Source organism: Glycine soja, chromosome 2, assembly GCF_004193775.1.
Source record: "Glycine soja cultivar W05 chromosome 2, ASM419377v2, whole genome shotgun sequence".
Lineage (NCBI taxonomy): Eukaryota > Viridiplantae > Streptophyta > Magnoliopsida > Fabales > Fabaceae > Glycine > Glycine soja.
In genome coordinates this window covers 22486991-22500243 of record NC_041003.1, presented here as the reverse complement: position 1 = coordinate 22500243, position 13253 = coordinate 22486991, and the positions used below count along the sequence as shown (strand labels likewise).

Sequence of the window (13253 nt, the reverse complement as noted above, 5' to 3'; positions counted from 1 at the left end):
GTGATCTTGAGATATCAGCCATTTTACTAAACAATCTTGTTAATTTCTTGACCAAGAGATTGATAATTTAATATTTTTCATGAGCCAAAAATGTATTATCTATTTGGTTATTGTGAATTCGAAAGCCAACCTTCCATTTTACGCTTACTAATTATTATGCATAAATCACAAGATCCATTTAACTTCTCACATGTCCTACTGAAAAATCCAGCACAAGTAGCCCGCTAATTTAAGCCTCTCACTAATCGACCACTTGCATATATCTCACTAATTGGAGAGAATAATCCCTATGGATATTCGGGCTTAAAAAAAAAGATATAAAATTTATCCAGTATGAACACACAATTACTGTATTTAACAAAAGTCAAGTATGTGTACTATTCGCGCTTAATACAGGTATACACGTTAACTTGGTCCAATAACGAGTATAGTTATCAATATCTATATACTAAAATTGAAGTATGTGGAAAATACTAAAATACCCATAGCTGAGAGCTTGACAACTGTCCAATTTTTTGGTTTTTTGGTCAAAATACCCATAGCTGAGAGCTTAACACTTGTCCAATTTCTTTTTGGTCATTTATGCCCTTCTAGGTTGGGTTGGTTTTCTGCCACCTTGCTGCCATGTGTTATTTTATGGTTATATGGTTATGGTTTTAAGCCACGTAGCTTGGTGTGTTGTTGAGTGATTAGATTGCCGTTTCCAGTTTTGGTGGTTGGTGGTGTACGTGGCTTCTTTTCTAGCGTTTTTGAGTCCTTTCACTAGCAAGTTCCAAGCTGGTGATTTATGCTGGGTTTGCATTTGTTTCACTTTCTTCATTTGTTTTTAGTTGGCTTCCATCTTCAATATACCTGTTCTGTTGTTTAGCATTTTGGCGTGAGGCTATGGTTTCCAGTTTGTGATTTCCGTTCTTCTGTGGTTGAAGGTTCGAGTCAGTTTTTTGTTGTTTGGTGGTTTTGGTCTGTGCATGTTTATGTTCTTCTAGTACGTGTTCTATTCTATTCTTTATTGTTCACAAATTCTTTCTTTTCTTTTCGTTGACTTGCATTTGTCAGTTGTTCTTTGGATTGCATTTACTTGGTTTTGGATTGATCATATTATTCCTTTAGAGCTATAATTGTTTGATTCTGATTTTTGCTTTTTGCTGAGTTGGCTATTTTGTTTTTTTGTCTCTTTTCACTGACTTCGATGGTTGGATTGTATTTACATGGTTTTTGATTAATCATATTATTGTTCGTTTGTTGTGCATGTGTGTTTTTTGATTAACCATATTATTGTTTGTCTGTTGTGCATGTGTGATTTTGTCAGGTTTTTGTTGTTTGGTGATTTTGGTTTCTGCATGTTTATGTTCCTCTGACACGTGTTCTATTCTGTTTTTTATTATTTACAAATTCTTGGTTTTCTTTTTGTTGGCTTCCATTTGTCTGTTGTTCGTTGGATTGCATTTGCATGGTTTTGGATTGATCATATTATTCCTTTAGAGCTATAATTGTTTGGTTCTGTTTTTTTGCTCTTTCTGAGTTGGGTATTTTCTTTTTAGTCTCTTTTCACTGATTTCGATGGTTGGATTGCATTTGCATGGTTTTTGATTAACCATATTATTGTTTTAGAGATATAGTATTTCTACTTTGCTTTTCTACTGTTTGCTGACTTGCCTATTTTGTTTTTGAGTTGAGGTTGTTGCATGTATTGGCTGACTAGATTAATTGATAGTCTAATACTTTTTGTGGTATGTTGGCATTGATGGAAATCTTATTGCATGTGTGGTTTAAGGATGGGTTGGTATTCTGTTTTCCAGAAGTTGAACTTTGTTGTGTTTGTTTTCGGCCCTTCTATTTGTTTGTTTGCAATATTATTTGTTCGGAGATATAATTTTTGTTTCTGCTTCTCTGCTATTTGCTGATTTGGCTTTTCTTTTTATGTTCAGGTTGTTGCATGTATTGGCTTAGTAGTTCAACGAATAGTATCATAGTTTTTATGGTATTTTGTCATTGATTGAAATGTTATTGCATGTGCCATTTAAGTCTGTGTTGCTATTCTATTTTTTGTTAGCATAATTTTCTATTCTAAATTGACAATCATTCTTTGCATATCATTTTCATCATTTTGGATTTATTACATTTTTCATTTAGAATTGGCAGGTCTATGTAATTTTATGGCGAGGATTCCTGACAAGATTAGGTCTATTGATGGATCAAAAGAGACGCTTAAGCTTACTGTTAGGATCACCAATCTTTGGTTCGTTGGGACTCCCAACAAGTATGAGCAAGCGGAAATGGTTTTTGTTGATTCTGAGGTATATTTTGTGCTCTCTATTTGATTGTTGGATTGTTGTTCATATCATTTATTGATTATATAGTTTGCATATTTCAGGGTGATCAAATTCATGCTATTTGTAAATCGGACCACCTCAAGTCTTGGAAAGCTGATTTGAAAGATAATTGCACTTATGTTATGCATAATTTCAAAGTTGTCAAGAATGATGGTCAATTTAGAGTGTGCAAACATGAGTACAAGTTATTTTTTATTGGAGTGACGGTTGTTAGAGAAGCTGATTTGCATGAACTGCCTTTTAAGGAATTTAGATTTGTTGAATTTGCAAATGTTGTTGCTGGCAATTGTGTCTGGCCTGTTGGTTGGAGAGTACAGTCACAATTTGTGCTTTCGTTTTGATCATAACTTCTTTGGGTTTTTTTCAATGACCTATTTTCATTTTTGGTGGTTTAAGATATTATTGGGGTCGTTGATCAGGTGGTCTTTCGGCATGTTTCATCAAAAAATACTAGGGTTGTTTTTAGAATGAAGGATTTGAGGTTATGGTTAATCACAGTTTTTGCTATCTCCTATGTATATTTGGTTATTTAGAGTTTATATTGTCGAGGATTTTATTTGTCATTTTGCATGGTGCTTATGTCTATTTTATCCTTATGAGGTGATGGATGTAATGTTGTTTCTTTGCTGTAGTGGTGAAATTTTGTCTTGCACACTTTGGGAGAATTACTGTACTCAGTTCCTATCCTATTTGAATGAACGTGGGGATGATGAGCCGATGGTTATTATATTGACACATGCCAGAATAAAAGATGCGCAGGGTAAGTATGATATTTTATTTACTGATTTGGATACTCAATAGATGAGTTTTGTCGTTGTTGTTCTTGGCATTTACAGGAAGTTATCTAGCTTCAGTGAGCAATTCCTTCAAGGCGTCAAAACTATTGATTAATGATCCTATATTGGAAATTCAGGAATTTAAAGAGAGGTATTTTGCTTATCATCTTTGCTCCGTGGTTGTTAAATTCATGTGTCAATCGTCTTGATTGTTTTCTGTTGCTTTATTCTATTTATCTGATTGCCTTAGGCTTTTAGATTTAGGTGTTGAGGTGAGTCCAGTTTTGCTACCTGGTGATTAAGCAAGTTCACAAGTTTCAGGTGGAAGCCAGGTATCATCAAAGGATTCGTTTCTTTCAAAAGCTGAAGCCAAAACTATTTTAGAAATCAATGCCATTTCTGAGGTGGACCTATTATTTGTGTTTATTTTATATTCATTGCAATTGGAAGTCGAATTTGCCTAGATTTGTTCACATTCATATATTATAGCTAATGTGTCTAACAATGGCATTTTATTGTTGGCAATTTGATTGTTATGGTTTTTTAAAAGGACGTTGTTTGTGTTACAGTGGGGACTATTAGCAAAATAGTCATGGATAACCATTCATGGTGTTATCCAGCTTGCGTTCAATGTCATAGGAAAACTGACATCCAAACAGGACCATTCACATGCGGATGTGGCAAGGATAATGATCAGCCTGTTCTGAGGCAATTGGAGTTTTAGTCCATTAGCATGTTTTATTCAGCATTTTGTTTTTGACTAGCATCTAAATTGGTAGGTATAGAGTTGAAGTCATGGTTACCCAAAACAATGAGAGTAACAAGTTTTTGCTCTGGGACCGTGAATGTGCTGAATTGATTGGTGAAACAGCTGATGATGCGAATAGGGTCAAGATTGAAGTATGTTCATGCCTTATCATATGCTGCTTCTCATTTTATGTATTATATTTTGTTCTTTGAGTTGTAACTAGCAGCTAGTGAATTTGTGCTGTTTCTGGCAGGATGGTGATCTTGATTTGAATGCTTCCCCTCAAGCACTTGACAAATTGTTGGGTCATGTGCTTGCTTTTAAGGTTAGGATTCAATCAAAATTCAAAAATGCAGTTGTTCTTAGATACTCAAATGACCTAGATTTGATCAATGTTATTCTCGAGATGCTGCCTGATAGTGAGGTGTTCTTTTCTGATATTTATTTTAGTCGTTGTTGTCATAATGATATGATTCATGAGTTTGACTATCATCAACTTATATATGGTGCAGGCATGTTCCAAAATAGATCCTTCCAATGTTGATTGCAATAATACTACGCATCCTGAATGTGTGAGTTAATGTTGCTGTCATGAACATTGATATCTTATATTGTTTTTTATTTACCAGTTTATGCTTTATGCAGCAATCTCTGTCTGTCATAGCTGACCATGATCCGGTTGCCGGATTGCCTTTAACGCCCAAAAAACGGATGTCATCTGATGAAGTTGATGATGAGTTAGGGAGCTTGCAAATTTTCCCAGCCCAACTATCGTCTAACAAATTAACAAGACATTCTCATAAGAGCCAATTTAGCTGATTCCAAATTCTTATTGTTGTGTTTTCACGGTGCTATTAAAATATTGTCATATTGAACAGGCAATTATGTAGTTTTTGTTATCACTGCATTTGCCGATTCCCCTAGCGTTTTTTTCCAGTATGCTGATGCTTTGAACATTTGAAAACTAGTTTTTTTTGGATTCATGCTTTTAGACGTTCTAAATTGAGATCTGTCCATATTATGTGTTTCTGTTGTAGTATTGCTAGTTTTCTTATATTAAATATGGCACTGAAAACAATTGATTTTCCCAGTATTCATTGTTTGGTTGTCCTCGATACAATTGAACTGTTGTTTATCATACCTTTGATGGTCTATATGGTTCTAACAAATTAATGGAGGAGTTAGCCTAAATAAAAAAAAACGGTGAAGGAGATAAATTGATGTTCAAATAACATCAAATATTAAAAAACAACGAAGGAGGAAAATTTATAGCTACATTAGCGATCATGTTGATACTCGATATTCTCACTTTCTTAATCTGTTTCTTGGTTAACTGCTTAATGAATTCCATTCCCATCTAAATTGCGTGAAAATAACAGGAAAAAAACCAGATTAAGAAAAAAATAGAATGCAGAGGATTGTGTTAAATTTTTAGTTTCAGTTTTCCTTCTCAATCGATGTGCTCTTTAAATTAATCAAAGTTTCTATCCTGACATCATATTTCCTCATTTGGAATGTGTTTGCCATGAATGTTATCACTCCATTTTTTTAGCCATCATTGCTTTGCTAAAATCATGTGTTCAATATTTCAGTTGCAATTTTTCACTTCATTGATGGCTTACGCAACTATAATCTTGATTTTAACTACAACAAAGTAGAACTATATAAAACAGGTCTAATCTATGGCCAAGAGAAATCAAAGAAAAATTTGTGATGTGCTGGACAAGGTTACATAATGCCAAATAAAAGATGTAAAATATAAAATTCATATTTCAAGTTGAACACATGAGCTAATAGATTTGAGCGTACAAATTAAACAAATTTGTGTTAGTGAATGCAAAATTCATCGATATATATACAATGTCTTCCATTGCAAGCTTAGTAGCAGTTACAGAAGTCAATATTTCCGCCAATGACTATGATAATTTCTACCTTACCTATTTTCCATTATGGACTTGGTTTGTGTGTCTAGATTGACACCAGAGTCCTAAATAGACAATATCTTTCATTGCAAGCTTAGCAACAGTCCCAAAACCCAATTTTTCCCGAAACCAAGTGTCATGATTTCTATATTACCAATTTTACTAGTTGTTAATGTTGCATCATAGTTTTGCTATGTCATCTACCTTTGGTCTCATCTCTTTACCTTACAATTCAGTCAATTCTATCATTACCCTTTTTCAATATACAGAATTAGCAACATGCAAACATATCTAATCCAGGAAGTTCCACCACTAATAGTCAGCCTATAATCCATAACCAATGAAATACCTCATCTCCGATTTATTCCATCTTCTAATTTTATTGTAGTTTCTGCAGATTTAAAATAAGTGTTTGGTTCTTCGTTTCAACATAAATCTATTGTTTAGTTTATAATTCACTCAATTCTGCCTTTAGTCATTTTCAACATGCAAACTATCAACATGCAAAGAGATCTGATTCTGCAAAAGCCATGATCAACAGAAAACGTATTATGCAGCAGAAGCGACATGGTCATGCTCAGTCATCTTCACAACCAACAGTTAACTGCACTTCAGAATATAATAGTGAGACATCTCATATAGCATGTTCTACAAGAAATCAATTTAGTTAGCTGCCTTAGTAAGATTTTCTTTTGTTTTTCTCTATTTTTTAGTGATTGCGTCTGATTCATCAAAAAGTGAAGATTCTGAATGCACACAAGGTACTGAAAAAAAAATGTTTCATGCTCTTTTTTGCTATGGTTCAAACATTGCTATTATATGTATTTCTAATTTATGTCACCACTAATAGTCAGCCTATAATCAAGAAGCAATGAAATGCTTCATGTCCGATTTTTTCCATCTTCTAATTTTATTGTAGTTTCCGCACATTTAAAACAAGCATTTGGATCTTCGTTTGAATGTAAATCTATTGTTTAGTTTACAATTAACTCAATTATGCCTTTAGTCATTTTCAACATGCAGAACTATCAACATGCAAAGAGATGTGATTCTGCAAAAGCGAGGATCAACATAAAACGTATTATGCAGCAGAAGGTTATACCATGGTGGAATCAGAAAGACTTAGCTATATCAGAAACAACCAAAAGAAGCTTAGAGTTGATAAGTATTCTAGCTTACAAACTTCATTGGATACTGGAACAGCTAAAGGCTTAACCAAGGGAAAAAGAGTCATCTTACCCTCAACGTTTGTTGGGAGCCCACGTTATATGGATCAACTTTACTTTGATGGTATGGCAATATGCAGTCATGTTGGTTTTCCAAATCTTTTTATTACTCCAACCTGTAATCCAAATTGGCCTGAAATTCGTAGATTACTTTCACCTTTGAATCTCCAACCAACAGACAGTCCAGATATTGTATCACGAATTTTCAAATTAAAATATGAACACATGCTGTCAGACTTAACAAAGGGTCAATTACTGGGAAAAGTGGTTGCATGTAAGTTGACCATCATTTTTATACTTAAATACAAATATAACTTGGTCGTTTGGCCATTTTTCTTTGTTGTATAACGCAAATATTAATGGCTAAAATATTACAATTTAACCAAAACTTTTACAGATATGAAATACAGAATTATACTTACCATCATAATATTATCTTTTGTGAATCACAGATATGCATATTATAGAGTTTAGTTGACCATCATTTTTATACTTAGATTAAATACAAATATTAGTTGGTCATTTGGACATTTTTCTTTGTTCTATAACGTAGATATTAATAGCTAAAATATTACAATTTAACCAACACTTTTATAGATATGAAATACAGAATTATACTTACCATTGCAACTTTATCTTTTGTGGATCACAAATATGCATACTATAGAGTTTCAAAAGCGAGGACTCCCTCACGTACATTTATTACTATTTCTACATCCAGACAATAAATATCCATCTTCAACTAACATTGATCAGATAATATCAGCTGAAATACCTTCCCATCAAGATGACCCAGAACTCTACAGATTGGTGGAGAACCATATGATACATGGCCCATGCGTAATTTTACAACCCAACTCTCCATGTATGAAAGAAGGCAAATGCAGTCATTTTTATCCTAAACAATTTCAGCCTCAGACTCTTTTGGATTCAAACAGTTATCCACTCTATCGTAGAAGACACAATGGTCATTCAATTTCAAAGAATGGTGTTATCATTGATAACATATATGTAGTACCTTACAACCCAAAATTACTGAAAAAATATCGGGCTCATATAAATATTGAATGGTGTAATCAAAGTACTTCAATCAAATATTTATTTAAATACATAAACAAAGGCTATGACAGGGTGACTGCTGTTATGCTTTCTGATAGCAATAACGCAGCTCAAAATGTAAATATTCAAAATGATGAACTTAAAGAATATCTAGATTGCAGGTAATTTCATCTTAACCTGCATAATTTATTTTCTCACTATTATTTTTACTAACCAACCTATATCACAGATACATTTCTCCCTGTGAAGCTGCTTGGAGAATATTTGCTTTTCCAATCCACGACAAAAAGCCTGCTGTTGAGAGATTGTATTTTTCATCTTCCAGATCAACACAACATTCTTTATGAAGATCATGATTGTCGCAACGTGCCCTTCACGGGCGAGCGAGGGCGAGGTTCACGGGTGCGCTTTCCAAAGGAGGAAAGATGCGCGGAGTCGCCACCAACGTTTATTTGTGGAAAATGTCGGGAAAACCAAAGGAAACCGGTCAAAATGAAAATTCTAAATTCGGGAGTTGTATTTACGCTTGAGGAAGGTATTAGCACCTCTTACGTTTGTCTCAAAGGAAAACAACCTATTTTTTAGAATTGTGGAATTGTGTTATCTTAACTTTTATTTCTTTTTATTTTTTGAGGTCGACAAAAGCGGGGCTTTTGCTCCTACGTACCCTCCTTTGGAGAGGAAATCAGACCTACGTAGTTCTTTCTTATGCGTGAATCAAGTGATTCTTTTTACTTGAAAGGTGATCATTTTAAGGCGTTGGACCTTAAAAATGATACATTTTACTTGGTAAGAAACTGAAATGATAAACTTTTAAAACCCTATTTTTTGTGGACGAGCTTGACTAGGCGAGTTGATTTTAGCCTTAGTTTCACTTTAGTTATTAGTCAATTCAATTAAGAATGAGAAATCCCAAAGAGAAAACGTCTGATTGATCTTTCGCTTTTATTTTACTAAAAGGTATTTTTTGATTATTATATTATTATTTTTACCTCTTTTTTGATTTCCAACGTGGTTATGGCACGACCGAACGGTCGGAATTCATTTTAACCAAAATTAATGGATGATACAATTCAAACGATCGGTGGAAATTTATTTTATTTTTAGATTAAGCGAGAAATGACTTAAATAAATGGCTTAAACACGTCAAAAGGGGGTATAAAAAGCAAATGAAAACGAGAATAAAAATACATGAAACAAAATGTGGACCACCACGGGTACATAGGATGAATTGAAAAGCTTGGTTTGAGGTACTTACCCGTTGAAGACTGAAGAAAACGAAGAACGAACGATGAATCTTGAAGAACGGTCGAGAATCTTCGCGTAATTACTCACGGAAACGTTACGGAAACATTACGGAAGCGCCTCGGCTTGGATTTTCTTCACGAAAATAATTTTCCTCAGCAATTTCGAGAGAGAGAGAAGTGCCTAAGGGGCTGAACCCTTTTCTTCTTCACTTCATCCCCTATTTATAGCAAAATAGGGGAGAAGCTTGCCGCCCAGCTCGCCCAGGCGAGCAAGGTTGCTTCCTCCAGAAGCAACAGCCTTCTGGAGGAATCTTCTGGAGGGCCCAAGTGGGCCTGGTTGCAATTTGCACCCCCTTTTTAACTAAATGCACCCCCATTCTATTTTTTTGTAATTCTTTTTCCGTAACGTTATGAAAATTTACGAATTTCGTAACGATACTTATTTTCCTTCCGCAAGGTTATGAATCCTTACGGATTATGTATTTACTCTTTTTTAGCTTTCGAAGGAGTTACGGAAATTCACGGATTGCGCAAAAACACCTCTTTTCGACTTCCGCCACATTACGGAATTTCACGGATCGCGCAAACCTGCTTCCTTTAGATTTCTGAGACGTCTCGGGACTTCATTTATTGTGCAACAAAGGACGCCAAGTATCTCAAAGCGGCTAACCAAAGGTTGCATGTCATCAAGTAATAATCCCCGGACGAAATTAGGGTATGACACTTGCCCCTCTTTACTTACCTCTCATCGGAGATAAGAGGAAAGCAAAGATAGGACACTGATTTCGTCCGTCCTGCCCTTTCCGTGATGACAACTCTCATCTCTACTTCTTCTTTTTTTCTTCTGCACAAAACAAAATACAAACAACAACCAGAACAACGAATATAATACACATATACACATATGCACATACTTGGCGAAGGGACCGATCTGGAAAACAACAGAATAACGTGCTTCCCAGTCACCAAAAGCTTCGCACTTGATAATGGAGAACACATGAACAGCGCTAGGCAATGACATTCATGGTGCTCCGAACAAAGGTGGAGTATGGAAGATTGCCTTGAGGGTCCGCACTTAGGCAATCATGAAACTCAGCTCCAAACTCGAAAGTGGAGGACACATGAACAACCCTAAGCAATAACATTCATGTGGCTCCGGAAAAGGATGAGAATGGAGGATTGCCTTGAAGGTCCTCTCTTAGGCAATCATGGAACACAGCTCCAAACTCGAAAGTGGAGGACACATGAACAGCCCTAAGCAATAACATTCATGTGGCTCCGGAAAAGGATGAGAATGGAGGATTGCCTTGAGGGTCCTCTCTTAGGCAATCATGGAACACAGCTCCAAACTCGAAAGTGGAGGACACATGAACAGCCCTAAGCAATAACATTCATGTGGCTCCGGAAAAGGATGAGAATGGAGGATTGCCTTGAGGGTCCTCTCTTAGGAAATCATGGAACACAACTCCAAACTCGAAAGTGGAGGACACATAAACAGCCCTAAGCAATAACATTCATGTGGCTCCGGAAAAGGATGAGAATGGAGGATTGCCTTGAGGGTCCTCTCTTAGGCAATCATGAAACACAGCTCCAAACTCGAAAATGGAGGACAAATGAATGACAACGCAAAATTCATTCATATGGCTCCGGAAAAGGATGAGAATGGAGGATTGCCTTGAGGGTCCTCTCTTAGGCAATCATGAAACACAGCTCCAAACTCGAAAATGGAGGACACATGAACGACAACGCAATTCATTCATATGGCTCCGGAAAAGGATGAGAATAGAGGATTGCCTTGAGGGTCCTCTCTTAGGCAATCATGAAACTCAGCTCCAAACTCGAAAGCGGAGAACACATGAACAACCCTAAGCAATAACATTCATGTGGCTCCGGAAAAGGATGAGAATGGAGGATTGCCTTGAGGGTCCTCTCTTAGGCAATCATGAAACACAGCTCCAAACTTGAAAATGGAGGACACATGAAGGACAACGCAATTCATTCATGTGGCTCCGGAAAAGGAAGAGAATGGAGGATTGCCTTGAGGGTCCTCTCTTAGGCAATCATGAAACACAGCTCCAAACTCGAAAATGGAGGACACATGAACGACAACACAATTCATTCATATGGCTCCGGAAAAGGATGAGAATGGAGGATTGCCTTGAGGGTCCTCTCTTAGGCAATCATGAAACTCAGCTCCAAACTCGAAAGCGGAGAACACATGAACAACCCTAAGCAATAACATTCATGTGGCTCCGGAAAAGGATGAGAACGGAGGATTGCCTTGAGGGTCCTCTCTTAGGCAATCATGAAACACAGCTCCAAACTCGAAAATGGAGGACACATGAACGACAATGCAATTCATTCATGTGGCTCCGGAAAAGGATGAGAATGGAGGATTGCCTTGAGGGTCCTCTCTTAGGCAATCATGAAACTCAGCTCCAAACTCGAAAGCGGAAAACACGTGAACAGCCCTAAGCAATAACTTTCATGTCGCTCCGGAAAAAGGGGTGTTGGCGAGACCGAACGGTCCACCGAGTTTTTCCACCTGAAAGGCAAACATGCTTTTTGTAAAGAAAAATAAATCATTCGCGAGAGCACCACATCTTAGAGAAACAATATACTTGTGCCAAGGGTAATCTTCCTTGTAACCGAGAATGAAGGGTAGGATGTCAACTTCTAGCTTTCAAATGAACACGCAGGGAAACATCGGGCTAAGCTGAAAATAAATCACTCATAGTGTATAAAACTCACAAGGCAAGTGTTTTATCCTATTCCCAAACCATAACTGCACCATGACTCTATTTTGCACGCGACTTCCTATCGAATCATAGATCAAACGTACGATCACATACCAATAGGATTTTCTCGAGGTCAGTGTTTTTGGAGAGGAAGCTGGGTGTTTCGGTCTTTTCCTCTTTGTTCATGTGGGGTGGGATATTGCCAATCAAGAATGATTACGAGTGGCAATCTGGCTTTGAAGAATTTCTGTCCTCTTTCTTTCATTAATCGAGAATCGCTTCTTTTCCCTTTTCACTTATTTTCGATCTTTGATCGGGAATCCTTCCTTTTCTTTCTTTTGTTCTTTTCTCTATTTTTATTTTTCTTTTTTTTCTTTCTTTCCATTTCTTCCTTCAATTTTCCTTCCCCATCCCTTTCTTTGGGAAATTGGGTTTTAACATTCCATTCGCTCTCCCTTGAGGAGATTTCACTGTCCTTTGCTTCGGGGGAAATGAGGAGGATTCTTTTGATAGGCCAAGGTTCAAAAAAGTCCAAGGTTGTGTTTCAATGGGGTCTTTTATCGTGGGAACCCAATCTTGATATCTGGGGCAAAACAAATTTGGGTGTCAAGGTGTCGCTCTCGACCCGAACTTCCGTATTATTCCATAAGGCACGCGTGACAATGATGATTTGAAAATAACGTGCAAAATTAGTCATGGCTACAGCCAGGTGGGCACTCAAGCATCCCGTTTATGGCATTGTGATACTACGGTTGGGAATTTACACAGACAGACCCAACGTTTCCAAGTTATATTCTTTCATCAGTTCAATGAATTCATCCACCCTTATCTCGGTTCATTCCGGAAAATAAACTCTTAGCATTAGTCCCTTGTTTCCAGAAGATGCGTTTGCTCTTTACGAATGATTTATACTTCTTAACTATAACATGTCGACCTTCGCGGTCTTTCTTTCTCTTTAATTTTTTTGTTTTATTTTTATATACGTTCACTAAAACTATACACCTGTGATCCTTTATGAGGAAAACCTTTCTTTGTACATCTATATTTTTATACATGACAAACCGTTTCTGTACACGCATTAGAACTCTTCTCTTTACGTCACACGGTCTATATACAAACCCTACTTACATTCAAAGATTTTTCATTTTTCCCAACACACACTTATGGTTCACACAAAGATTTCTTCATGTACACTCGTTGCTCA

At 36.4% G+C, this 13253-nt stretch overlaps 1 protein-coding gene across 1 annotated transcript; it reads left to right on the top strand.

Moving 5' to 3' along the window:
- The first annotated feature begins 2156 nt into the window (after window positions 1–2156).
- LOC114373858 (replication protein A 70 kDa DNA-binding subunit C-like) lies at window positions 2157–4676 on the top strand. The gene is made up of 11 exons (XM_028331415.1): window positions 2157–2297; window positions 2375–2644; window positions 2753–2814; window positions 2966–3093; window positions 3170–3260; window positions 3360–3403; window positions 3679–3817; window positions 3889–4009; window positions 4111–4281; window positions 4370–4429; window positions 4503–4676. Exons 1-11 carry the CDS (start codon window positions 2157–2159, stop codon window positions 4674–4676), a joined length of 1401 nt encoding a protein of 466 aa, XP_028187216.1.
- Window positions 4677–13253: the final 8577 nt, after the last annotated feature.

Bases quoted from the DNA above. Each gene is read 5' to 3' on its own strand.
- LOC114373858 (XM_028331415.1), top strand. From the start codon at position 2,157: ATGGCGAGGATTCCTGACAAGATTAGGTCTATTGATGGATCAAAAGAG. The intron at 2,815-2,965 runs GTTATGGTTAAT...TCTTTGCTGTAG, and splicing joins TTTAGAATGAAGGATTTGAG to TGGTGAAATTTTGTCTTGCA. The intron at 4,010-4,110 runs GTATGTTCATGC...TGTTTCTGGCAG, and splicing joins CGAATAGGGTCAAGATTGAA to GATGGTGATCTTGATTTGAA.